Genomic DNA, 25,700 nt, shown 5'->3' with positions numbered 1-25,700 from the left:
GAAGGCTCGAGTCAGGTGGGCGTATGTATACCCCTGCAGTTCCTCCGCCTTGTGATCCCACCACTCGTTCTTCATTCGGCGGGTAGCACGCTGGAGCTTCGAACGAGCATCTCGCAGTCGCTCTGTAGTCCGCCTTGTGCACACTGCAGACAGAACCTGCTGGCGGCAAACCCTCACATCATCAATCAGTTTTGCAATATTCATGTCGTTCTGATCAAACCAGTCAGCATGTCGCCGTCTTGGGTGCCCAAGGACTTCTTTTGCGGCATCGTACACTACACTGCTGATTTGACTCCAACGTTTGTTCAAGCTCATTTCTTCGGTGTCAGGGTCCTGGAGCTGGTTGATACTACCAAACACAGTGTTTTCCAGTTCCTCGGCCTTTTGTGAAAGCAAACTAACGTCAAGTTTGCGAAAAGGTTGTCTTGCCCGTTTTTGGCGGGTCGGTGCAATACGCAGATTACATACCGCTCTCACCATCATGTGGTCTGTTCCACAGGTCGCACCTCGCATCACCCTTGTAGATTTCACGTCCCTAAGGTCGTCCCTCCGCACAAGGATGTAGTCCAGCAAGTGCCACTTACGTGAGCGTGGGTGCATCCAGGAGAAATACCATTTGTCGGGCATAGCGAAAAAGGTATTAGTAATTGCCAAGTCTAATTCAGTGCAAAGTTCCAACAGCAGGCTGCCGTTGGCATTTGTCCGTCCCTTGGCGTGTGGTCCCCGCACGCGCTTCCAACCTGTACGGTCACTCCCCACGCGCGCGTTAAAGTCGCCGAGGACAATAAGCTTGTCTGCTTTCGGCACGTCACTGAGAACACGTCCAAGGTCCGCGTAGAAGTTTGCTCTTGTGGTGTCGTCGTAAGTCATAGTTGGGGCATATACTGCCACCAAGGTCAGGAAACGTTTCTCAGCCAGTCTGATGCGAATGCTCGAGAGACGGTTGGACAATGCAGACGGAGCTGCCGCTAGTCTTGTCAACACGTCCTTATGTATGGCAAACGCGACCCCGGCTTGATGAAGGTCACCTCCCGACCAGAAAAACGTGTAGTGCTGCTCTGAGAGCTGTCCTTGGCCTTTCAGCCTTGTTTCAGACAAAGCAGCCACATCGACACGGTATCGGTGCAGTTCCCTGTCAATGATCGCTGAGAGTCGTTCAGGTCTTCCCGAGTCGTCGCGATCTAGCATCGTCCTTACGTTCCAGCAACTAATTGTCAGTGCTGCAGATGCAGCACATTGTCTGTTTTGCTTTTTCGAGGCAGTACCTGTTTGTCTACCACTGTGATTGGAGAACCCGTCAGCCGTGGACTGCTGACCAGGGCATTGCCAAGCAGGCTTTGTTTACTCCACCCTTTTATCGGGAGCTCCCTCCATGGAGGCGGGCAGTGCTATCCCTAGAAAAGGCTGCCCGGTCACTCGTGCAGGACCTCGCAGGGCTTCCGCTTGGCTAGTTCAGCCTCCACGCGGCCATCACACACGAGTCGCCAAACGTGCAGGAGTCCGGCTGGTAGTTTCCAGCTTCTCAGGCCTACCACCGTCGTCGAATCTCCCATCGCCGTTGGACTTTGCGTAGTTGGACTTGCACAGTATTTAAGGACAAAGAGTCTTTGAAATACAAGTGTTTATAGACCAGCAGGCCTCGTGCGCAAGAGCGAACTAGTCTCTCTGGGCTGAGAAGAGCCTGAGTCCGACGGACGGCACGGGGTCGTACGGCCGGAGGCTTCCTCAGCTGCCCCGCGGTACCCAGCTCACTTGGGCGTGTGGTCCCTGCCGTTGCCTCGAATAGTTGAGGTCATCCGCCAGGCACCTGTTCGCTGGCCTGCATCTTCATTACCTGGAGATCGCCCAGAACGAACGCTTCTCTCCCCGCTGCCGAAGAGTGGATGCAGTTATTATACATTATTAAAAGAATAAAACCATATCGATAAAAGTATCTGATGCAGTACTAAAGAAATCCGCCTTAGTTGTGAATTTCCCTTATTCTGCAAAAGATTTTCCTCTGGACAACACTAACTTAAATTTATTTTCTGTGATAGGCTGGTTGAGGGGCCATGCTCTCTTAGTAATGGAAACCCCTGCCTGGAAAAGAAGAGATGAAATCAACTTTCTTTTCGTGGGTCCTTTGATGCTTCTTTAGGCTTTGATAATAACTTGTCTTAAAGCTGCACTTGCTGTTTTCACATTGGAAAGGTTTGTGTCTAGTTTGTACTGCATGTTGTTGAAGATCACTCTTGGAGCGTGCTTTGTATCCACATGGACAGGTCAAGTTGTTACCAGCCCTTTGGGGGCTTGGCATCCCTGGAATAGCGATTGACCCTGGACCAGCACCAGTTACGATTCCTGACTTGGGTGTTGCGAAATTCGGGGATAGCACTGTCTTGGCAGTTGTTGCTTCTGCGGCTCTTGTATTCCCAGATGTTGTTGCCACGTTCATCGTGACGTCTTTTCGGGTTGTTTCCTCTCCTGTTTTGCTTCTCTTGAGAGGTGTACTCGGCCCAAACTTGGTCTCTTGTTCTCGTGTCCTCTTCGCAATTGCAATGGAGCTTGGACCCGCTGCATCCCAGGAGCCTGGATTCTGGCTTTCAGTCATGCTCGGTCGCACACGAAGTCTCACTGCGTCCTGCATTTCTTGGCTATCACGTTGTTTCCCTGCTCCGGCATCATCTATCCCTTTTGCCCCAATGGTTGCTCTCAGCATTGGTTCCGTATCAGCTGTTCCAGTTGGTCCAGAATGTGCCACCTTTATTGGTGCAGCTTCGTTTGTTTCTTCTCTTTGGGTAGACGCGTCCTGCATGGGTCTATTCCTTGTGCTGCTCCCTAAGCTCGTTGAACTTGCTAGCTGGTCAGAGTACTCCTTCACCATTTCATCGCAGAGCCGTTTCATCAGCTTGTCCTGGCTGCCCTCAGTAGTAACTGTTATATCCTTCCTGTCCTCCAGCTCCCGGCGTAGCTCCTCCTTGTTTAGCCTGGGCAGCACTGCTAGGGACACCTCTCGTGACAGATTAGGCTCCACCTCTAGCTCTGTACCCTGCCCTTCATTGGGAATAATGTGTCTTTAATTATAATGATACATGTAAACAGTTGTATGATATTACAAACATTCAAGATCTGAGAGTGTGTCATAAGTCCTGATAGACCTAGTGTACTAGTGTGCTGAATACTATAAATTGAGTGCAAATTTATAAATATAATAAGTTACTTGTTCGGCATACCTTTGTCTTCTGCACCAGATTGTGTTTCCTCCAGCATTAATTCTTCTCCCTGACTTTTCTCCTCCACTGTGTGCTTGGCACTCCCTTGGTCTTCTGTTTGAGCTGCTGCGTTGCCCTTGTAGGTCTCCAGTAACTGCTGTGTTTCTTGCTCCTGTTCTGAAAGAGCCTTTAAAGGTGTCTCTTCTTTCTCTCTCAGCCTTTCAAGTTGGTCGTGTCCTTCCGCCACCTGTTTGGACAGTTTTGTGTTTTCAGCTGTCAGTTCTTCAATTTTGGCTTCCCTGGTTTTAATAGTGCTCTGCAACTGCTGCATCTCTTGCCTCAGTTCTGATAGAACGTTCTGTGATGTTTCATCTTTCTCTTTTAACTTTCTCACTTCATCACGAAGCTCAGGAATATCTGCCACTTGGTTGGACAGTTTTGTGTTTTCAGCTGTCAGTGCTTCAATTTCTGCTTCTCTGGGCTTGATGGACTCCTGAAGTTGGCTAATTTCCATCTTTTGTTCCAGAAGGATTTTCTGTGCTTTTTCATCCTTCTCTCTAAGCCCGATAATCGCCCGTGTCTGGCTGCGTACCATGGCCTCTGTGTCCTCACGGGCTGTTCGAACTTGTCCTCGTATTGTTTCAAGTCGAACGTCTTTCTTCTCCTTACAACTTTGCAGGGCCTTCTGTACTTGTCTGACTGTTAAGTTGAGTGTGGAGATGTCATCAGTTAGGCCTGTACAAGATTGGTTTTCTTTACTGACCACAGCCAGGTCTAAGCCTGTAATGTTGGAATGGTCCACAGGTGGCAGGTCTAGCATGAGGTCTGCAGAAGTGGTACTGTCCAGTCCTGTTCATTTATAGGATGATTCAGTTGGACATGAGATGGAAAAATCAAGTCATTTAACTACTGTAATACTTATGTAATAATGCAGATCTTCAAGTTCTTATATTGGCTTTCATTTGATCCCATACTCTTTGCTGATAACTAACATAGACCTGTATCATTATATACCATAGAATATTTAGTTGTCTGATATTATGATGCATTATTATGAACAAAACATGTCTAGATAAAGAGCTGTTGGGAAGTTACTAGTATTAGGGGCTATGAAATAATTAAATGAATGTTAACAAGGGAATTGAATGGTTGGTATGACCAGTTACCTTTTGCGGCAGGTATGTTGAGGATGTATGCCAAGGCGTTTCTGAATTCCTCTGCCTCGATGGTCGCCTTCACAGTGATGTTCTCAGCAGACAGTTGCTGTAAGGTCTCCTCCCTTGTTAAACAGCCATGCATCAGTTTGTCTAGTTCTCCATGTTTGTACATGAACCAAAGTTTGCCTAGCCCCACTAGGTCCGTACATCGCAGGTGGAACACAAGGCTGCCAAATGTTACATTAGGAACCACAATGCCACCTAGACTCTCCAATTCCTTGACTGTTTTCACCACTTCCATCAGGTCAGGGACAGTCTTGACTTCAGGTTCTATTTTTTTCAGTATATTGCGGGTGTCATCTCTTTTTATGGCAGTTGTGTACAGTGTCTTTTTGGCTGATGCCCATTGCCGTGCCTCCTTTGGCGTTTTGACACTGTCTTGCACTCTATCGACTATCCGTACCACAATATGTAGTATAGGTGGCTCGGCTGCTGACAAAAGAGATGTGCAAAATTAGTGCTAAAGGATTGTTGTTTTTACTGATTCATTGAACTGTACCGTGCCATATTTGTGTCTACTATTCAAATCCTAGTTTGTTGATATTATAATTATATATTTCTGTTGGTTATCTTCTGTAAACATCAAGAACAACATTGACAGTCAGGTAAATTCATATCAATCAGTAGTAAACTCATTCTTTGCTCAAACATGCATGTGTGCTATTTTCTCAATCAGTATCTTTTAGATTCATTTTGTGTATTGTTCATGCAGACATGCAAACGGTCTGGCTACGGCTCTAATATGCAGTGTGCATGGGGCAACAATCTTGCATGGCGCTCTGGATACATTGTTTATTTATGCATTTATGAATTTAAAAAGCGCAGCAAGTCTGAAGTATTTACCAATTATTTCGAGTTAATCTGCCGGTTTCAAGATCAAAGCAATTTCTAGTCGCCATATTGGATCGTCTGTGTTAGGAGTCTACATGGTGAAGTTTTCAATGTTTTTCTTCAGTCCACAGACGACAGCTGCATACAGTTAGAAATTAAAACTGTGGATGCTGTAATTAACCTCAAGTGGCTCATGAGATTATAGCATAGCACAAAATATCATTGTCAACTTATAAGTACAAACAATGTACTTGTATACTAAGTATTTGTCAGCCTCAAATTGCTTTGATGTTGAAACTTATAACTTTAAATTTGCTAACTAAGTTATGACTTGCTGCATTTTTTAAATTCATTCATGCATGTTATTAAACAATGTATCCAGAGCACCACACAAGGCCGTTGCCTGATGTGCATTGTCGTTTTAGGTTGTCTCTGTATCTATATAGCAGGTATAACCACCCTTCGGCGTAACACACCAGCTTGTTTGAGGTTATTTGAGGTGTTTATGCAGACCCACATGTACTAGTACATTGTACATGATTTTATTCTTGGGTAAGTTGAAAGATACATGAAATATTTGTCGATCTCTTTTACATTGTGAATTGAAATTACCATTTGTCGCCTTTTGGCTGGTCACTGGTGGCATTGGCTTTATATTCAAATCTGTTGAGGAGCAAACAAAGGTACATTGTAATTTTATACACACACACAACAGCATTTCAGTTACTAGTATTTCAATTTCAAACTAAATATAATTCATTACTGCTCATTCAATATGAAATGCACGAATTTACCGTACTATAATACCTTCAGCCTCCCTCCTCACTTTTGCCTTGGGGCCACTTACATCATCATCATCATCATCATCACTTACAGTTGGTGACAATCGACGCCGAGGCTGGCTTGCAGTTGAGTTTGGCTTTTCATTTAACTCTGTTGAGAAAGGGACAATCATTATATGACAGTGACTCTTGTCTCTTCACCACTGTCAGGCCTGTGATTATTATACAGAAATCTTGAGGACCTGCTCCTTATCTGCAAGTAAGAAGTTATCATAAAGAAGTTGTGTGAAGATCATGCATGCAGACTACTACTAGTACTATCAGGGCTCGAAATACCACCTGCATATGCAGGTTAATGCAAGTAAAATTGGAGCTGTGCAGGTATTTCTGGTGTCTACCTGCACCTAACCTGCACTGGTCCAAGCACTAGGTTTTATTCATAAATGTCCTATAATGTAGCTGTATATGGATTGTTATTAGCTGCATTGACCATCACCACCTATAAAGTATAAAAGAAAAAAAAACTAGCAATGGTTTATGAACAGTTTTAGTATGATCTATACTTCCAAAATTCTGAGTGGTGCAGGTTAAATTTGTCTGGTGCAGGTAATTTTCAATGTTTACTGGTACGGCTATGTTATTGTTTCAGGTATGTAGGTATTTTGAGCCCTGACTATGCATGTTTGGTATTTCTTTTGGCTATATATATGACTGTTGAATTATAACAACTTACTATTAGTATGTAAACATACCTTTTCTTTCATTCTCAGCAATCTTCTCTGCCTTCTCTGCGTAATCATCTCTGTCAATGTTTCTCAACAGGTTGGTCAGAAAGGAGATATCTCCCGGCTTTAACTTCTGTTTTTTCTCAAGCTGGTTAAAGATCTGGTGAGCGTCTGCTTTTTGGACGAATCTCGCGGGTAAAATCTTTGTCCCGCAGACATAGTTGCGGAGATCTGTAAGTTCTTGGTCTTCAAGGTTCCGGGATATCTCCAGGTACAGATCCTGGCGAGGACTGTTTGCCATCAGGAGAAGTTTTGCGCCGTAACACACGTCTGGACAAACCCCAAACCTCTCTGTACGTTCTTTTCACAAGACCAATTCTATTGAAGTTCAAAAATAGGGTGATGTTATATTTAATTTAGTAATAATAATCGATGTTTCTATAATTCTGCAACCTAAACGTCTTCTACTTAATATGCCCTCAGCTACTTACATGTAGCAAGCTGTGAATGCTACGTTTGGGTAAATACCGTTATTTTTGTAAAAATGGAAACATAGAGATTGCTTGGGCACGGTCCTATGGTTATCTGTTGTTACAGTATGCCAGGCAGGTAGGGCAAGAGTCCAAAGGTTGAAGGTGGCAGATTTTGTGGTTTTTCGTTGTTCCCTCATGAGTCTTTTCTTGTTTGGCACACGGGTTGCCTGCCATTAATAATTAACCGTACAACATAATGATCAAATTTTTCCTGGTGAAACATTTTGCCTACTGCCGTTTTCGAATAGGTGCTGGGGAAAAAAGGGACACATTGTCATTGATATAATATCAAATTAAATCAGATACACGATCAGTACTAGTAACCCTATTTTCTTTATTAAACTTAAAGTACACAGTTTTTAAACTTTTCAAAATCCTAAAGTGGTTAATGTTAGATATGTTGTGTTAAGTTTGAAGAAAAATGGTTAATATATTTCCTCTGAGTGATGTCACAGTGTTGATTGCTATAAATTACACCTTTCAATGTTCACCAGGTATGGAATCACTGATAGTCATATTTAAATCATGCAAGGCATGTTCAGGAACCTGCGACCTGCTAAGTTTTGCTGGGGACAAGAACAGCACCAGGTCCTGTAGCTGCAGTATTTTTATGTTCTAGGACTGCCAGCAAAGGCAAAAAGTTGCCAGAAAACTGTTGGGTTGTGCCTATATTGGAGCCATGCATATGTGATTTGACAACATTTTCTACTTGGAAAAGTTTTCCTAAAGCTGTTAACAGGTGTACATGTACAGACATTGGGAGTGATCAAACAAAACACCAGGAAGTGAAACTAAACTCTCACTGAAGTCTGTGGTGTTTGACAATGAAATGTAGAAAGATCTTGTAACATTTTGTTTTTGACACACTAACATCAGTTGTTAGGCAGACAACTTACCTTTATTTAGATTCTGAACTGCACAAACTAGCTGTTTCCTTGCACTGCTGTCAGCATTTACATGACTGTAGCGTCTCTTGTTTAAGGTCAAAGTGCAGTAGGAGTGACACCTGTTACAGCCCTCCTCATTGGTCAATTTCTTCATGGCAGTTGTTTACTCTTGTTAGTTTTTATGGCTACACAGCTTAATCCTTTTCCATACTTGAAACATTTATCATATTCACTAAACATGCATCAAAGACTAACTGGATAGTTTTATTTTGTGACAATGACCTTTCAACAGTTGGCACCAATCATAGATCCCATTACTGAACACCTGTGCATGATTCGTTACACCTGGCAGGTGCACCTAAGTAACAGTACACAACAACTTCAGGTGATTGAGGGTCAAAGTTTTCAAGCCTTGTAGTTCAAACATGGTTATAAAAACAGGTGTTTATTATATTATGATAATAGCCTGAACGCTTGAAAACTGTGGTGGCACAACTTAGACAAAAGAAAAAAATTGTTTTCACCCCCTCCAAATACAATGGTTTCACCTGTTGTACCTGGCATGCTGGGCCTTTGTTCCTGTTGTAAGACCAGTCAAGGTCACTTAGTGTTAATACAGACCTTGCCTGAAGTAAGCTGGTAGTAGTCTACTAGTACACACATGTATGTTCTTGGCTTTGATTGTCTGGGTGCAGTCTATTTCTAGTGATCTCCAACTATAAGTTTTCTTGTTTTGTGGGATACATTTGCTTCTTGTTCTTGATACTGTTAACTAGACTAAGTGCTTTATTTGAATACCTTTCCTGTAATTGTTTGAAAATCAGTAAGTGAGGGCTGAAAAACAAGCCTAGGGTAAAGTGTGATCAGAGCTGTTTGAGCCAAGTTCCTCATACCATGAAATCTTTGAAGATATTAAGTTTGGCAAAATGTTCGATGATATTTCCTTTCAAATGCCAACTAGAAAGAAAGACTGACTTTCAGCATCTAGCAAGGTAGGTCGCAGTTCAATTGTGACTGATAGTTTTTGACTTCCTTCTCTTGCATCTCATTAATTAATGTTATTGGGTGTCTCTTGCACAGTAACGATCACAGTAATTTGAATTTTCAGTTAGTAGACAGTCATAAAACATATAGTATTACTGTTAATCTTTATTGTTACGCCTTGAAGTTTGAGTTGTCCATCTTATTTCTTAGAAATGCGACAAATTTATGGATTGCTTATTGTTTGGTATAATAATTTGTGTAATTTAACTTGGTGGAAAAAAATTATGTTACTAAATTAAAAGACCTTGAAATGTTATCTATCATATGAAATGTGAAAGATATTCAAAGATTTGCAAAATATATGGCTCATTTTATCAGCTGCCGCACTTGCAGGTTTGTTTATTATATTCAACATATGCCAGATATGGATGAGATTCAAAAACAACACAATTCGATCTGAAACACCAGTTTATTCATGTATTTATTATATTATCATTCAATACAGCATTGCAGTGCACACAGGTTGCACGGCTGGGCACGTGACCATGTGATCTGTAGTTGTACTAATTCAATAACTAAATGATCATCGTAAAAAGCTGATAAAGATGTTATTCTTTAGATTACAGTTACATTAATACTTTCTATTCATTGTTTTATAATATTGATAACACATCAGAAAATCATAAGCTCACTACCATTAAGTCTGCAAGGACATTTTTTGGCAGCCACTATGAAACTGACTCTGAGAGTCCTCCCAATCATACAGTACTGATTGCAACATACTTTAGTATTCAACTCTGACAAATGCAAACGCGATAGGAACGCGTTACTGTCGCGTGCGCGTCGCGTGCGCGTCGCGTTACAGTTTAGCACCGCCACCGACAGGAACGCGTCAGAGTTTTTCCCTGTCGCGGCTGTCCCGGCCATTCATATGCAGTTACAAAGACACTTGGGAGGAGCACTAATCTGCCCCTGCTGGGCGGAACATAAACAACTTCATGGCCTGCCATTAGGTACAACTGGAATGTTTAAAATTTACATGGATATAAAGTATGTGGTTTACGGTTGGATGGTCGTGGGCCTTTAGCAGCTTTTCTTCTTTCATGCAGGGGCAATGTCATTCACTGTCATTCAGACTTTTAAAGAGAACATTCAACAAAATGCAAAAAGGGGTTGAGAGTTCATGATAATTTTTTATAGATACTAATAGAAGAGAATTAACACTGTAACAGTCATACAAAGCACCTCTGTCACACGCAGGGGCTTTATTTCATACTGTAGTTTTGTGTTTAATTCAAGTTAGAAATATTATTATGAGACACAGTCATTTTATTTGATAAATATGTAGTCCCTTGCAGCAGTATAGTCAAATACAGGATACCGGTATAAAATACTAACAGTCTGTGACATAAGTGTGATGGAAGATATGGTTGCTAGACCTGTGGTTTGCAGCTTCGGTGTACCTCCATAAACTGGTGTGCCCCTTTAAGGTAATAAAGCCATTTCCTGTTGCGTTCAATGTAATGTATCTCAAATTCTATCCGTTAGAAAAACTCAAGACGTGTTTATCAATTTAAAAAAACACAATGTTGAGGCAAGAGCATTATATAGGGTCTGGAGAGAATGCCAGTTTTGGTGCTAACTCATGTTCAGGTGACCTGTTATTACTAAGTAGTTGCCTCAGGTGCAGCCTGGAAAACTGTTAGGAAGAGAGGGACCCCTACTCAAGACTTCTCTTTTTCTAGTTTTACTAGATGCTTTGACCTTCTGCTTTGATGCAGTCTCCTCCTCCTCCTCCTCCTTCCTCTCCTCTTTCTTGACCTGCTTCTCTTGCTGCAGGGTCTCTTCTTCAACCTTCACCAGGGCATCTTTCATATCTTGCAATTGTATGGGCTTCTGAGCCTTCTCTTGAGCCTGGCTCAGGGCCCAGTCCTTCTCTTCTAGAGCCCTATCACTTCTCTCTTAGAGCCCTGTCCTTCTCTCTTAGAGCCATGTCCTTCTCTCTTAGAGCCCGGTCCTTCTCTCTTAGAGCCCGGTCCTTCTCTTCTATGGCCTCATTCCTTGTTTTGATAATGTCCTTCAACTGCTGCATCTCTTGCCTCAGTTCTGATAGTACATTTTGTGATGTTTCATCTTTCTCTCTTAACTTTCTCACTTCATCTCGAAGCTCAGGAATATCTGCCACTTGGTTGCACAGTTTTGTGATTTCAGCTGTCAGTACTTCAATTTCAGCTTCTGTGGCCTTGCCGTACTCCTGTAACTGCTGGATTTCCAACTTTTGTTGCTTTTGTGCTTTCTCCTTCTCTTGTGTCAGCCTGGTTATCTCCCCTGTCAGACTAAGAACCAGGACTTGATCTGTCTCCCCTCTGGCTGTTTGCACTTGTCCCTGTATTGGAACTAGACAGAAAATGGTAAATGGAACAGAACTTTTTAAAAAGATAAAAACTTGATCCCTGTCCAATGAAACTTAAGATCTGAGCCTAGAGACTTTTACTTTCAAATTCTGATCAAGGAAAGCATACGTACAGTGACTGTCCTATATCAAATTTCACGTTCTTGATTAGATTCAATTTTTAATTATGAGTAGTCTCATACTACCATTATCAGTGTCCTCACCAGGATTTTTTGTATACATGTATATAGGGCATCTTAGTTAGCATGGCCTTGATATTTTACTACCTTTTATGCAACTATTAACAGCAAAATGTACCTTTAGATGCCTCCATCATTGGGAATGGGCCACTTGCTGATGAGCTTTGCTCTTCTTTTAACTCTGTTGAGCAAGGTTTAAGCAAATTAAATACAGACTTACTACAGTTGCAAATAATAATGTACAGATCTACTACATCTAGACAACACACTTAGTCAAAATACCTGAGTATGGAAAAAAATTGATTTTTGATTAACAGTCATTACAACTGAAAGTAAATTTCATTTAAAAAATTAAAAGACTCATAATATTATATGTTCAGTCATACCATTATATTTGTCCTTCAGACTGTCCACCACATGTTGTAGTTCTGCATCTTGTAGGGCCTCCATCAGCACATGTATGGTGGCAGCGTTTCCTTTCAGCTTGTGCCATTCCTGCAACAGGTCCATACATCGGGACTTGTCATCCCGGTGTTTGGTGTCAATGTTGTCTATGTCTGGTCTTCTAAACCCAAGACACCAAGCCAGGTCCTTCCAGTCTGCACTTACTCGGTTCTTAATGAAGATAAAGTAGCTTTCAACACCTGCAAAGTGAACATATTATAAGTTACTGCATGTTAGTAGCATTTTCTAGAAGCATCATGGATGAAATTAATTATTTTGAAATTAGTCCTAACTCCAGAAAGGAGTGTAAGAATTATTTTCCACTAGTATCAATGTTTACAAAACCAGCAACTTTCTGCAGAATTCCACGTTTGGTGAAGCATCAGCTCCTTGAAGTTCCTACAAATAAGCTCCTTGGTGAACTACTAGACGTACGCATATGTGTGCTTGTACAACAATTATAATTCACACACACTAAAGTTGAACCATGCAGACCCTCACCCATGCATGAATTTCCTACAGTATAGACAGTTCCTTCATCATGAATATTTTTAATATCTGTAAAAAAAATAACCCTCTCTTCTGGAGCTAAGGACTCCTTTAAGGGAGCTACAGAAATAGATGTATGAGGAGACCAAGATGCAGTGCACCAATTTAAGAAAAAGTCGCCTGGTTGTAGCTGCAGTGTGTATGCAAGATCACTGCAGTAGTTCGTATAAATTTTACTTAATATATAATGTCCACAAAATGTTGGCATCCTGAGGAGAAAGTTGAAGGGAGTTGACCTATTTCAAATGTGCTGCAACTTTAGGAAAGACTTAAAAAGTTTTGTAAAAGTTTTTTTATTCAAGAAGCAGTCGTCACACATTCAAGTTGGGAAAAAAACTCAAAGACTCAGTGAGTATAGATATTACCAGACTGAGTATTTTTTGTATCTCACCTTGTGCAGACATTTTGCAAAGTCGTTGCCTGAATGGACCTCTCACCACGATTAATTTTTTTTCCTGAAATAGAGACATTCTGGTGATATTGCAATCCTTTCAGAAGGTTTGATGCAGTAACTAAATTAAGTATAACAGCAAAAGGGCTGAAAAATTGGTAGTGGTCAAACAGAGAGTTTTGTCAATAAAAGATTTGGTTAACAACTTCCCTCTTAAAGGATTTCAATGTAACACATTGTAATTTCTTACGCTTCATTCAAGTAGATAATAATTCTGACAGTGAGTGAGCTCACCTTGAATCAATGCGAAAGAACAGTTTTCCTTGACTACTTCCGAATCCGACTTCCAGCAGTCATGGCAGCGTCTCCCTATCTTATGTTAAGATCGAAGTCCAATGTGTTGTTTACAGACTTGTTACAGCCTTTCTCATTGGTTAGTACTTTCATCACAAACACTACATGCAGGTCAGTTGTTTTTTCTACCGGGTTATTCACTGGCTTTTGAAGTTTCATGTTACCTAAACACTTGGAAGTTAACCTTGTACATTTGTACATTCTATACCAAACACTTGAGATAGAGTATGTCAAGAGAGTTAGTTCTTTTGTGACAAATTTTCCAAACAATATAATGGAAGTCCTTCTCTCAAATACCGGAGTTTGCAAAATACTCTTTTCCCTTAACTTAAAAGAATTGTAATTTAGATGAAAAAACTGTCATTTGCTTGAATGTGTAATTATCCTGCCTTTCCACACACTGTCTTTTTCTTTTTCAAATATTTTAAAGCTTCTGAATGAGAATTAAATCCTGGAATAGGACTGGTGGCCGCGATACTTGAGATTGTGCTTCCATAAACTTCTGTGTGCTTCCTATTAGTCCTTTAACTCATTTCCCGTTAAATGTTTCATTCAAAATAATATGATAACACCGTCTCTGCAATCAAGGAAAAACTCACGACACCAAAAAGGCAGGATATCAAATTATATTGTGTATTTTTCATGAGCAAGTTAGAGCTACAGAGTAAGACTGCTGAATTGCATCACAAACATTCAAATGGAATGGAATTCATTGTAACAGTTGCATAATATTCGTAATATGTTTATTATAATAAGTATGACTAATATCATACAAAATGAACCATGACTGTAATGTGTCAGCATTAGCAAAGTGTTAACAGCCAAGGTTGGTAGAAGCGTAGGTGTAGTCATGTATTTTAATGACCAACCAACAGTGTATTTGCACAGCTAGCTAATATTATGCCTGGCCCAAGAGAATTGGTTACACCCAGTCTGGTTAAACAAAGCCTGAGGTAAACTAGAATACCTGAGCCACAGTGTTCTTCAAAGATTATTAAAAAATAAACTTGACACTATAAATGATAAGATGCATGACTGTCACAGTACAAGGTGCATGCTTGTAATCTACACTATTATATATATTGATATGAATCATATCTATAATAAATGCCAAATTCAAAGCCATTCTCTTTGCAATGAGCTCCTTAGTGTAATAAACACAATTGAATCTATAGTTATCAATTTCTTTGTAAAATTACTTTCTTCTAAATGTACTTACCGTTAAAAACAACTGGCTACACAGCATTGAAAATTTATTCTTCCTTAGTAAAGTAACCATTGCTTGCCCTTAATAATGGGCCCTTTTTTAAAAGCTCACTTAAACATTATTGGTGACTTTGTTGACGCTAAGATATGTGCTAAAATTCATATTATGGAGTTTAATGGTTAGATATTTTTTCAGAACGTTTATGGGTTGTTTTTTTAACAACTTGTGACAAATGGGACTCAAGTGGCTAAATCATTCAGTTTATGACTCCTATCACTGCTGCCTCAGTTGCAATTGAAGAACCTTTATCTGATCTTCAAGCACATCTATTCTGTCTTGGGATTCCCTTTCCCTTCCTATAGCCTGGTCCCTCTCCCTTTCAGCCCGTTTCGTCTGCTGTATAGCCTGGTCCCTCTCCTCTTCAGCCCGTTTCGTCTGCTGTATAGCCTGGTCCCTCTCTCCTCTGGCGTCATCCCTCTCCTGTCTGTACTGATCCCTGTGTGCACAAGCTTTCTCGTATGGAGTCAATTGCAAGGTGTTGTTGTGGGTATTGTAGTACTGCAGTTCGGTGTTATACACCTGAACTGCCACAGGAATGGCAACCTATGCAGGAGAATGTGTTAATTTTTATGGTACAAATTTACTTCTAGTAATATTGCTAAACCAGGATCTCATAGTGATCTTTGCCATGAATGATCTTTGCATGAAAATTCATCTCTGTGTTGGTAGAATAAAATAATTATAAAGAAATTGCTAAATAATAAAACTTTACTTCAAACACTGTAATAACTATAGTGACTTACCCCTCTAAATTTTCGGTCAATCTCTGTCGACCTTGTTTACAGAATGACCCTTTCTATCTATTTGCCAAATGATGTTAACCTTTTTTTTAATAACTGACATAAATCATGATGAAATATTTTCTGTTACACACTGCCCGTGCAAACAGAGGGGCCATCAGTTACAATGAGCCTCAATGGAGTTGACATTACAAAGAGTATAGAATACACAATGGGCAGCGCAAACCTTAGCTGGGTAGACCGCCTGGGGCCTATTGGTGTTACCGAGCCTCTCATTTGCCCACTCTCCCCCCTGCTGTCTCCTGCACTTCTCGTTGAAACTCCTTTTGGCAGGTGTATTCTTGACCAGTTTGTCAATGAAATCCTGCTGACCTCTCTGTGGGCCTTGCCATGCTGGCAGTTGTCCTTTTTGTTGAGCCTGTTGAATTGCCTCCTCAAATGTGAGATTGTTCTCTATCTGCTGTTGTTGGGCATCTGTTGGTGGTGCTGCCTTCATTTTACTCACCTGTTGATTACCTGCCAGTGGATGAGTTATGTTTGTGTTGGATGAGTCAGTGTACAGGATTTACCATTAAACAAAAAGTTATTACAACTTCAAGCAGTTATGTATTTCTTCAGTTTACTAGCTGAAGAAAAAGGCATACATACCAACCAGAATGATGTTCATTGGAATTAGTATTAGGTACAATGCAAAAGTAAATCTGCTAAAATCTGTAACATTGTTCTGCCAACACAAGACTTTGCCCAAAACACTGGGATTGAAGAACCTCCATGCATATATTATAATAATGATAATGATTCCTTTTCATCAAGGATTTAAGATTTTTAGACCAATAGTAAAAGTGAAATTATGGAGCATTATTTGAAAGAACCATTAAGAGCAATAAGGTTCTTAGTTGACGGCTTTATCATTTCCAAAATTCAGCTACTTGTTCCTGTAAGCATGTCACATGGCCATGTCTGTGACACCAGCATATGTGCTTATTTGTCACCCCATCATTATACAATGTCAAAAATAAGAAAGTAATATACTTACCTGCCATTTTGGAGGTCCAAATGTTTTTACAGTCTGATAAAAAGTGACAAAGACTTGGTTCCCTGACTACTTTATTTACCTAAATGCTACAGAGCTGCATCTACGGATCAAAGTGCGTTTTGATCTCAAAGTCCATTTGGACAGCCTTTCCCATTGGTCACTTTAATTTGTCACAAACATTACATGATCTATCAATTGGTCATGAGACTTGCTTCTGTTTTGTTACAATGGTTTTTAAACAAATATTCTGTACCAATCATAGACCCTTTACGGGACACCTGCATATTATGATTAACAGCAATGTGGCTATAAATTGGTGTTTACATGTATGTCTGAGTACGTGTTTGATTTACATCATAAGTCATAAAGTATTGATTCCTTTGGCATATTGATCACTAAAAAAAAGTAAAAGAATGTTGCGAAGAAGGGTGAACTGGTAATCATGAATTCCTTTGCAGTACTTAATACCTTTGAAATTGAAGTTCAAGCCTGGTAAAATAAAGTAATATTTGATGAGGATGTTCTTTATTTAAGATTCTGGTCCAAGTACAAAAATTCCTTCCTCTCTTAGATTAACATTTATTTATTTATTTGCAAATTCATGCCCGTAGGCTAATTGCAAGGGTACAGACAGTAAAAAGTGTCTATTCTATACAGCTATCTTATGATTCTACATACTTTACTGGGAGGTTTGACTTCTTCTTTGGAGGCAGTGGCTGATGAAAAGTCCTATGTTAATAATACAGTCAAAACACATTTGTCTTTAAGTGTTACCATTTATTACAATGGGTCATTACAAAGGTTTATGCCAAAAAACAGTTACTCAAGCAACTGGACATGAAATCCTAACGTCTGACCGTTTCCAAAAATCATACCAAGTTGCTGGAGAACATGTGTAACTGCTTTTTGGCATATCTTATTACCTGGATATCTAAGTCCTTACTTAGTATGAAAAAGGGTTATTTTGCAGTGTTTGATATGACAAATTTGCAAGCAAGTGCAGCACATTACCAATAGTACAGTAACTGTATAAGAGAATGTTATTTTTTTGGTTTCTGGAAAAACAGACAAATGTAAATTTAGATGTCAAGGTAGATATCCTGATCGGAGTCTCTGTTGACAGAAACTCTGAATTTGTACTGGCATAGCCTGTGTTTACACAAGCTCTCTCGCCGGCTGGGCTTAATGACCCCCTCCCCCCGGCGGCAATCGTAGGGCCGGCCGCTAGGGGCGCGATTTTAGTCAGGCTAGTACTGGCAGAACCATCGATTCTGCTGGCATAGATTCCTTTGGTGTCTTATTGCTAATTGTATACAATATCCACTCCCCTTGTAGATACAGTAGAATATGCCGTCCTCTCCACCTTCATTTCCCTGCATATTGATATGGATTGATTTCAAATAATACGTAAATCTATTGAGCTTAAGTCATTAATATTATCAATAATTCCATTTGTAAGCGACACAGTTTGATCAATGCAATCAGACTTTAAACAAAGTTGCTGCAGCACAGTTACTGTGCCCACACGCTGTAACTCAAAAGTTTTATGTGTCTTTTTCCACAGTGTCTCCTGAATGGAAACTGCTTGGTGAGACCCTCTAGTCGTCACAGTCAGATGCGGGGTCGTCTGGGCTGGTCGGGTCGTAGTGTTTAAAGCGGAACATGATGACATCACCATCAAACACACCAATCAGGTCCACCCCTGGGGTACACAAGAGGATGAATTGTAAAGTTTGCTCATATCTTATAAATTGAATCTTCTTAGATGATTTACAATACTATTAATAGGAAGGAATTTTTCTTTGTTGAGTCTGTATACACTGTAGAAATACATACTTGTTGGAGGATTTACCTTGGATTTATGTACTAAGAGGATATCATACCTTGCGGATTTATCTTAGTGGGCCACTGGCACTTATATTTCTGGCCGCCACAGATACATGACAGTCACTTATTGATTACATTATTTGTTTAAATGTGTTGGGGCACTTTGGAAGATATATGTACATGTACAATGTGTGTATAATTGATATACAAATTGCATGTCACCTTTCGAACCTTACGTAGCATTCTGATAAAAAACATTGGCTTGCTTCTGTCAAATAAAGTCCTAAAGATACCGTGTATATACATGTATACACCTGACACTAAGAAACTGAAGTGTTACTGTACATATTCTTTAATGATATTCTTTGTAATATACTTATTTTGTTGTGCTGCTTTGTTGAGTACACAGCAAAGTGCATTAGATTTACTCTGATAACAGAAAACATTAATGAATAAAGTGCATATTATACATTGTACAAAATGCATCTTGATATTAAACCAGTGTGAAGTCTTCAACTTTATTTGTTTGAGTGCTTCAGATACTCAAGTATGTCTAGTAAGATACAACAGAAAAGGTTTAACTGTAGTTAACAGTGTTAGACTTACCGCGGTCAAACTTGACTTTCTTCTTGTTCTCGAAGCGCCAGAAGGTCCTTTCTGCCTCGCTCACCTTCACTCCGTTGATGGAAGTGATCATGTGAGACGACAGATACCCATAATACTCTGCCTGGAATCTGGGAAAACAATAACAGCAAAAATGACCACAACAGCTAATCTATTTCCTTGTTTGTTTGTTTTTTCCCATTTCAAAGTGAAAATTCAGCACGAGATATAAACAGAGGGATGAGAGGAAAGGTATCAGACTTTTTTATTTCTTTTTTTCATGCATTTAAAAGATATTACAGTAATATGTATACAAAGGAAAGCATAATGTTATGGAAAGTGTAAAGACAAAAATCTAAATAATATTCCAGAACAGTCGGTAAACGAGTTTTATCGGACTATCTTTACTCCCTGAAGTCGTGTGCCAAGGTACAGTTTTTCCCTCAGACTCTGCTGACCGCCAAGTTTTGTAATATTTTCTTACTCCGAGAACACACCTAGCCTGAGTATCCTGGCTAAGTTTACCAGGGCACTCATACCCCCCCCAAACCCACATACCAGGATTGAATCCCCGTCAACCTAACTTGGACGATACTCACGACAGGCTACAACAGACCTGAGTCAGCTAATTACTAGTGCAGATGTGCCATACGTGGCAGACACTGTCATTCTTGTATAGGACTGTTTAGCCATAATGCATAACCAAAGCTCCAGGGCTGATATCTAGAGTTTAACCATGTTGAGTACTGTCCAAAAGAGGCCATATATGAACACAATGAGTTTAACACCAACTCACGTGAAGTCTGGGTCGTCAGCTGAGGCCTGCAGCAGCAGAGTGTAGACAGAGCTGCGGGGTGGGACGGACATGGAAGCCCGGTATGGCTGGAACGCTGGGTCAAGGTCGTTTCTCACCTTCAAGGTCACCGTTGCCAAGCCTGTGCCTGATAATGGGAAGAGATCAATAGGAGCAAACAATATAAAATACATATTTGTTTTTTGAATTTGGTTTGAAATTTCAAACCAATTAATAGACTTTAGGCAGTAATTTAATTAACGTTACATAGTACAGTCCTGTACCATTTACTAGACTTAGTATTACATGTTGGTATATGTGGCTGCGCCCATCTCGGTTTTGAAGCCCTTAGGCCACACAACTTTGTGCTACCACTACAGCAGGGGCCTATCTACTAGTCCACTGGTAGTGGTGTACATGTTCAACTGCTATTCTCTCACAAATGCAGAGTGCTAAGCAGAGAAAGCAGTATGTACTATTCTCCAAGCAGAGGTTGAGTCGCAACAAGGAGCTTTTATCATAAAAGCTCCTTGGTCGCAAGGATAAAAGCCGTAGTCTGAATTTTTACCGGCTCGCTCTCCTCAAAATCTATTGCTATTACATGTACAATGTACTACTATTTACGCAACCTAACCTCATTCTCTTATTTTCATTCGACCTCTGCTTAGACAGGGAATGTACTGATATCATGATTGCAAGGTGAACACTAAGTCTTTGCACCATATAGACCACACAGAAAAATTGAAGGTGCCAAAATGACACAAACAGAGACAACATGTAGATATAGCTGCACTTGGAAACTGGAATTGATCAACACTATTGTAATAAAAGCACTGCCCCAGAGACGTTGCCAAACATCTCTATCCAAGGTGGCCAATTTCAGAAGAAAAAAAAGGTTGAAGTCGGATTAAATCGGATTACATCAAATCGGAATCCATCCGGATTTCATAATCCGGATTAATTTCGGATTACTTCTTGTGGCACTGCATTTTCGAAATAAAGACATTGACGGACTCCTTAAAGGAGAAATAGCGTGCACATGTAAACTTGACCACCTCCTTGGCTCGCCAAGGTCACGTCTTCTTCCTCCAGAGGTCTCGGGCGGTTTCCGTGGATGGCGTCTAGCTCCTTGAAGAAAGGACAGAACACTCGGTCCTGACTCCCGCCCTTGTCGTTGTGTTCCTTCGCTTTCCTGTACCGGCATTTCATGTTCTTGACCTTCATGCGACACTGGCTGGCCGTCTTGCTGTACCCGCGCAGCGCCAGGCCGGCAGAGATGTCCTGGTAGATCTCATGGTTGCGGTACGTCCCTTTGAGCTTGGTCTGCGTCTCCCGGCTTCCGTACTGGGACAACAGGAGTCTCACCTCCTCCATACACCAGCTAGCCACTTCTGTGGCCGCCATCGCAAATCACTTCTTTTAATATAAAACGTGAATGTAACAGGACGCTATGAAAGAAGAACGCTAAACAAAGTTGAGAATTTCGTAATATTTGTTGTCGTGTATGTACTCAAGTTCATTGGCGGGAGCAAGGCTACTTTTTGCACACGGCACCGAGGATGAGAGTGACCCGCGAACCCAAAGGTGTGACGTCATTATCCCGGAACGTCCGGGATTGGATCATGGATGCGCGCGCGAAAATCAGTGTGCAGTGAATCTGGATAAGTCCGGATTACACTAGTACTCTATCTGCATTGATTCGGATTAACTTTAAAAGTATAGAGGTGAATCAGGAAATTCGGGCCGTTACAACTCGGGCAAGAAGGGTTGACGAAACCCGTGCTTTTTAATAAGTAAGTTTTATTGCCAATTCATGCCCGTGGGCTAATTGCAGGTAACATACAAGATTCAAACAGTGTAAAATACAATATCACAGGTGTCTAGTCTAAAACTAGTGAGAGCTAACTCTAGATCCTGGGTTATTGGGTCCGACTCCTTATTTGAAGACAGTGGAAGACGAAAGAATCCACTTTTCTATTATGTGGGGGTTTTGTGATGTTAAAAGGAGGACTGTTTTCTTTTTATCATTGAATGTGAGAAAGTTTGGATGGAATTTGATGGCCTCTTTGAACAGCTCTTTTCTTTCTTGGTTATAGAGAGGGTAGTTTGACATGAAATGTGTTTCGTCTTCCACCACGTTTGACATTGTTTGCACGTTCTTTCACACACGGATAGCCTCTTGTACCGTCCTCTCTCAATTTCGAGAGGATGGGCACTAATTCTAATTTTGCTGATTGCCGAGCGTAAATCAAAATTATCTAATTCTAAGTATAATAGTTCAAAGTAAAAGTTTAATAGCGTTCCCAATTGCAAGCAGGTGTAGGGTCAGTATGTTCATACCGTGCCGGTATAAAGTTGTTAACGTTATATCAAAAGGGAAAATAAAATTCAACACCCGAAGGATCTTCTTTAGGGCCCAGGATTTTGGTGCCAAACTGGAAATACGCTCCTGACAAAACATTAGCAATTTTCTTTCTTTCTTTTCTGGAAATGTCCAACAGATAAAACATTAACCTTTTTGTTTTCTTTTCTCCCCCCCCCCCCTTTTTTTGGAACAGTCATATACTACTATGATATTACTATTTGTCATTCTAAAACTTTTCAACTAGTGTTTGTGTTCAGTCATTTTGCAACCTTGTCAAAACATTTGAGAACATTTGTAGACACGTTTGTACGGCACCGATGCCACAGGTAATGAGCCTGTCACTTTGCACAATGTCTCGCATGCTGTGGTTAATGAGGGCCTCCCTGCTGCAACTGTCAGGCTGGCCGCTAGGAGCGTGATCTAGCCAGGCGAGCTAGGTAATGTGATATAATGTAGAGTCGACTTTGCAAAGAAATGACCTTAAACATTGATCTTATTTGTTATCCTTCCGATCCTAAAATTACAAAAGGGGAATCAAATATCAACCTGACCCTCCCCTTATTCTGCAATGGTGACAGACTCAGTGTTTGCGTTCTTGGTGCACCATTTACTTCGCAAATAAGTTCAACACCGTTACGTGCGCTACGCCACGCACATGCCCCAGTTTCTTTCCCAGACTGCTTGAATTGAAAAGTAAAAAAAAAAAAAAAAACTCGACAATAGAACAGCCTTGCGGAGAAAGTGTTTTTCAGATGAATTAAAGTGACAAGATAGAGCGACCACTACTTAATACTCTCTTTAAACATTAACCTTCCACTTGTTGTTAAGTGTTACAGTGGTCCCGCCGGCCATATATTCTGAAGAACAATGGGGTCTGACATGTTGTTTTTTACTGGGGGGGGGGGGATCTTTTATTCTTTCTTCTGAGTTTCCTTACACTTTCATCTGTTGTGTCGCGTTCCTCCGAAGCTGGCCGTGTTACGTCGAAGGATGGTTATACCTAGCCTCCATAGCAGGCTCTCTGGGGCCTTTTTTATCTCATAATACACTTCTGTTGGCCATTTCCTTCACTGGGTCGCTAATTGCCAGTAGTCAGCGACGGCAGGGTTATACCGGCTACAGTATATAGATGCAGGCACAGATACACAATACAGATATTGCGTTACACTGACCACAGTAGCCCTTTATCATCTATCATTCAATGACGTTATGGAACCATCGCCCCTTGCATGGACTTGCTATCCTCAAGACAGACGAAACATAGGCAGGCGTATAACGGTATGGAGAAGGACTGTAGACTGCCGGAAGAAGAAGGCAGCACGGAAGACTTGGCTTGAGATAAGATAGATGGCCCATCATATAGGAAGGACTGGAGGAACTTCGTCAGCACCATATACATGTGCCTTTAGCCACCCGAAACTGGGCGAAACTCCCTTCCACGGGAGACTCCCTTTCTCGGCCAAAAGCTCCCCCGTCCGACTGAAACGGAGGCTACTCCAACAGGAGCGAAGAGAATTGAGCCAGTTTAACGTACCCACCATGACTTAAGGAGACTCGAGCTTAACAGGTTGGCCCTGCTAAAGCGGTTACTTGCCGTGCCAGAAAACGATTCATCCCCAAAAATTGCTGTATTACATAGAAGCCGACCACACCCTAACTAATTCTATGCTCCCTGTGTCTCAAGCATATGCCTGCGAGTTCTCTTGAATTCAAGGATCTGAGCTGACAATTCATTTGGTAAATCCAACCGCCTAACTCTTACCTGCCATGGTGCAAGTAGAGGAGAAGTTGTACGGTAGCAAATTTGAAATACCAACTCCAGAATAGCAGCGATGTCAAAGCGCACTGCGTCCCGTCGGTGTGTAACTCAACGGGGCTGCTTTTGTCGTTTTGAGTAAACAGGGGGAAAGTGATATACCTACTTTCACTTTTGAACTAACAAAAGGTTCGTGGCAGGTGCCGCGGTGCGTCGCCACTAGCTATAGTTTTCGATGTTGACGGAACTGAAGCAGATACGTGCGGATATAGGTGGCCTCTTACCCTTATCAGGGCTTTATAAACATACACGTGTATGTACATATTTACATATTTATTTTTCTTTGAGTACAACAGTGACCGTACAGTGCAAAACTGTCTAAAACAGCCACTGTTTAATGAAATTCCAATGACCTTTCTTACTGTTGCTATTATTATATTACAGATTGTCTTAAAAGTGTATAATTGTACCAAGAACGTTAATATCCACAGTCTTACATTTTATCCCCATGACAATTTTATCATTGCAATAGTTTTTCATTGTAAAAATCAACAGGCTTTTAAATTCACGTAGCATTTGCTGTCAATAGGGGCCCTCAAACCTTGATCCGCTCTGCAATAGTCACAGAGTCAGTGTTTTCGTTCAGGCTAGGTTCCATTTACTTCTCACTTTAAGTTCAACACCACATACTCCACACATTTTTCCAGACCGGGTGAATAATAGCCTGATAAATCGCACCTATTCAAGCCCGCCCAACAACCGCCGGCCCCAGTATAGTGGCCAGTTACAGCCCCTTACAGCAGAGTTTGCTTTTCACAGACTAGCTATATATAGGTGCATAGACTGGGTAAAAAAATAGAAGAAAAGACAGAATCACATTGGTGAGAAAGTGTTTCTTCGCGAGCTAGGAGGAGGGTTTGAGATGTCAGGATCACAAACTACACCCTTGACCTTCAACTTGGCGTTGAGTAAACAGCTGTCCCAGTGCCCATTTATCTTAGAGGTCTGACAGGTCTGCACAATGGGGTCTGACAGGTTGTTTTTGAAGGGAGGGCGTCGATTTTTTTCTCTTATGAGGTTCCTTTCATTTTCTCTCCTTTCCTCTTAAACGATCCACTCTTGAGCTCTCTAGGGACTTGAACCTGTCCATGAAGATCCACTAAGGTTGATCAAATGTTGCGCATCTCCAAACAGATTTTCACGAGGTCCGTTATTAGAGCTCTAGCCTATAAGGGTTTGTATTTCACCGACCATGGAGCTTATTAAGTTAACACCTTTGCACGAACCACTACCCTAGCAAGTTTCAGGTCGAGTTATAACATGTTGGCTGTACTAATTCGATTAACTTACCATCATGATAAAGAAATTTCATCCCCACAACTTGCTATATATTGCATAGAAGCCGACCACAACCTGATTCTACCCCCCCCCCCCCGTCTCAATTAGCTTATGTGTGGATTAAGCTGCATGAAAATTTACTAGACGTTTACTCGCTCTCTAAAGCCAACACTCCTACCTGCCATATTATTCAGTTGTTAGTCAGCTATAGTAACCAAGACTTCAAAATAGTCGGCGGATTCTCTGGTGCCGATGGTATGATGCACGCAACAGGACGGGGTCAGTTTGACTGCCTACGTAAAGAGGGTCTGCATGCTCTTTTCCGTAAGGCGTGGGCAGCCTATTCTAACTCGTAGGGAAAACCATCTTCTCTACGTAATTCGTAGCAAGGTAACCAAATTTAGCGTAATTGCCTTTCTTGATTTAGCGTAATACATAGGGGGTTCTTCTGAATTCAGCGTAAATCGTTGTCGGGACCCCCCATGCAGACCCTCC

At 41.1% G+C, this 25,700-nt stretch overlaps 3 protein-coding genes across 3 annotated transcripts in view; 1 reads left to right on the top strand and 2 right to left on the bottom strand.

The window, feature by feature from the left end:
• Positions 1-18,665, top strand: part of LOC118428643 (centrosomal protein 20-like) — a 30,397-nt gene extending 11,732 nt beyond the window's left edge. The window contains exon 6 of the mRNA XM_035838751.1: positions 18,088-18,665. The gene's annotated coding sequence lies outside the window, so the exon portion shown is untranslated. The remainder of the gene's footprint in view (positions 1-18,087) is intronic.
• On the bottom strand, positions 10,053-13,188 carry LOC118429361 (microtubule-associated protein 1A-like). The gene is made up of 4 exons (XM_035839841.1): positions 13,127-13,188; positions 12,129-12,386; positions 11,861-11,923; positions 10,053-11,547 (listed from the first exon to the last, which is right to left on the bottom strand). The coding sequence occupies exons 1-4, from the start codon at positions 13,137-13,139 to the stop codon at positions 11,102-11,104; spliced, it is 780 nt and encodes a 259-aa protein (XP_035695734.1). The 5' UTR covers positions 13,140-13,188; the 3' UTR covers positions 10,053-11,101.
• On the bottom strand, positions 18,122-21,163 carry LOC118428642. The gene is made up of 4 exons (XM_035838750.1): positions 20,802-21,163; positions 19,750-19,894; positions 18,957-19,084; positions 18,122-18,225 (listed from the first exon to the last, which is right to left on the bottom strand). Exons 1-4 carry the CDS (start codon positions 21,148-21,150, stop codon positions 18,122-18,124), a joined length of 726 nt encoding a protein of 241 aa, XP_035694643.1. The 5' UTR covers positions 21,151-21,163.
• Positions 21,164-25,700: the final 4,537 nt, after the last annotated feature.

Source organism: Branchiostoma floridae, chromosome 13 (assembly GCF_000003815.2).
Source record: "Branchiostoma floridae strain S238N-H82 chromosome 13, Bfl_VNyyK, whole genome shotgun sequence".
Classification (NCBI taxonomy): Eukaryota; Metazoa; Chordata; class Leptocardii; order Amphioxiformes; family Branchiostomatidae; genus Branchiostoma; species Branchiostoma floridae.
Note: the sequence above shows the minus strand (reverse complement) of the source record. Positions and strands in the feature narration are given on the sequence as shown.

What these genes read in the sequence shown, in the direction of transcription:
- LOC118429361 (XM_035839841.1), bottom strand. An exon ending in TCTGAAGGACAAATATAATG is followed by an intron (nt 11,924 to 12,128) that starts GTATGACTGAAC and finishes CTTGCTCAACAG; the next exon opens with AGTTAAAAGAAGAGCAAAGC. An exon ending in AATGATGGAGGCATCTAAAG is followed by an intron (nt 11,548 to 11,860) that starts GTACATTTTGCT and finishes TTTTCTGTCTAG; the next exon opens with TTCCAATACAGGGACAAGTG.
- LOC118428642 (XM_035838750.1), bottom strand. Translation starts at nt 21,150, where the DNA reads ATGGCGGCCACAGAAGTGGCTAGCTGGTGTATGGAGGAGGTGAGACTC. An exon ending in GACCTTGGCGAGCCAAGGAG is followed by an intron (nt 19,895 to 20,801) that starts GTGGTCAAGTTT and finishes TCCCATTATCAG; the next exon opens with GCACAGGCTTGGCAACGGTG. An exon ending in GCTGACGACCCAGACTTCAC is followed by an intron (nt 19,085 to 19,749) that starts GTGAGTTGGTGT and finishes TTGTTTTCCCAG; the next exon opens with ATTCCAGGCAGAGTATTATG.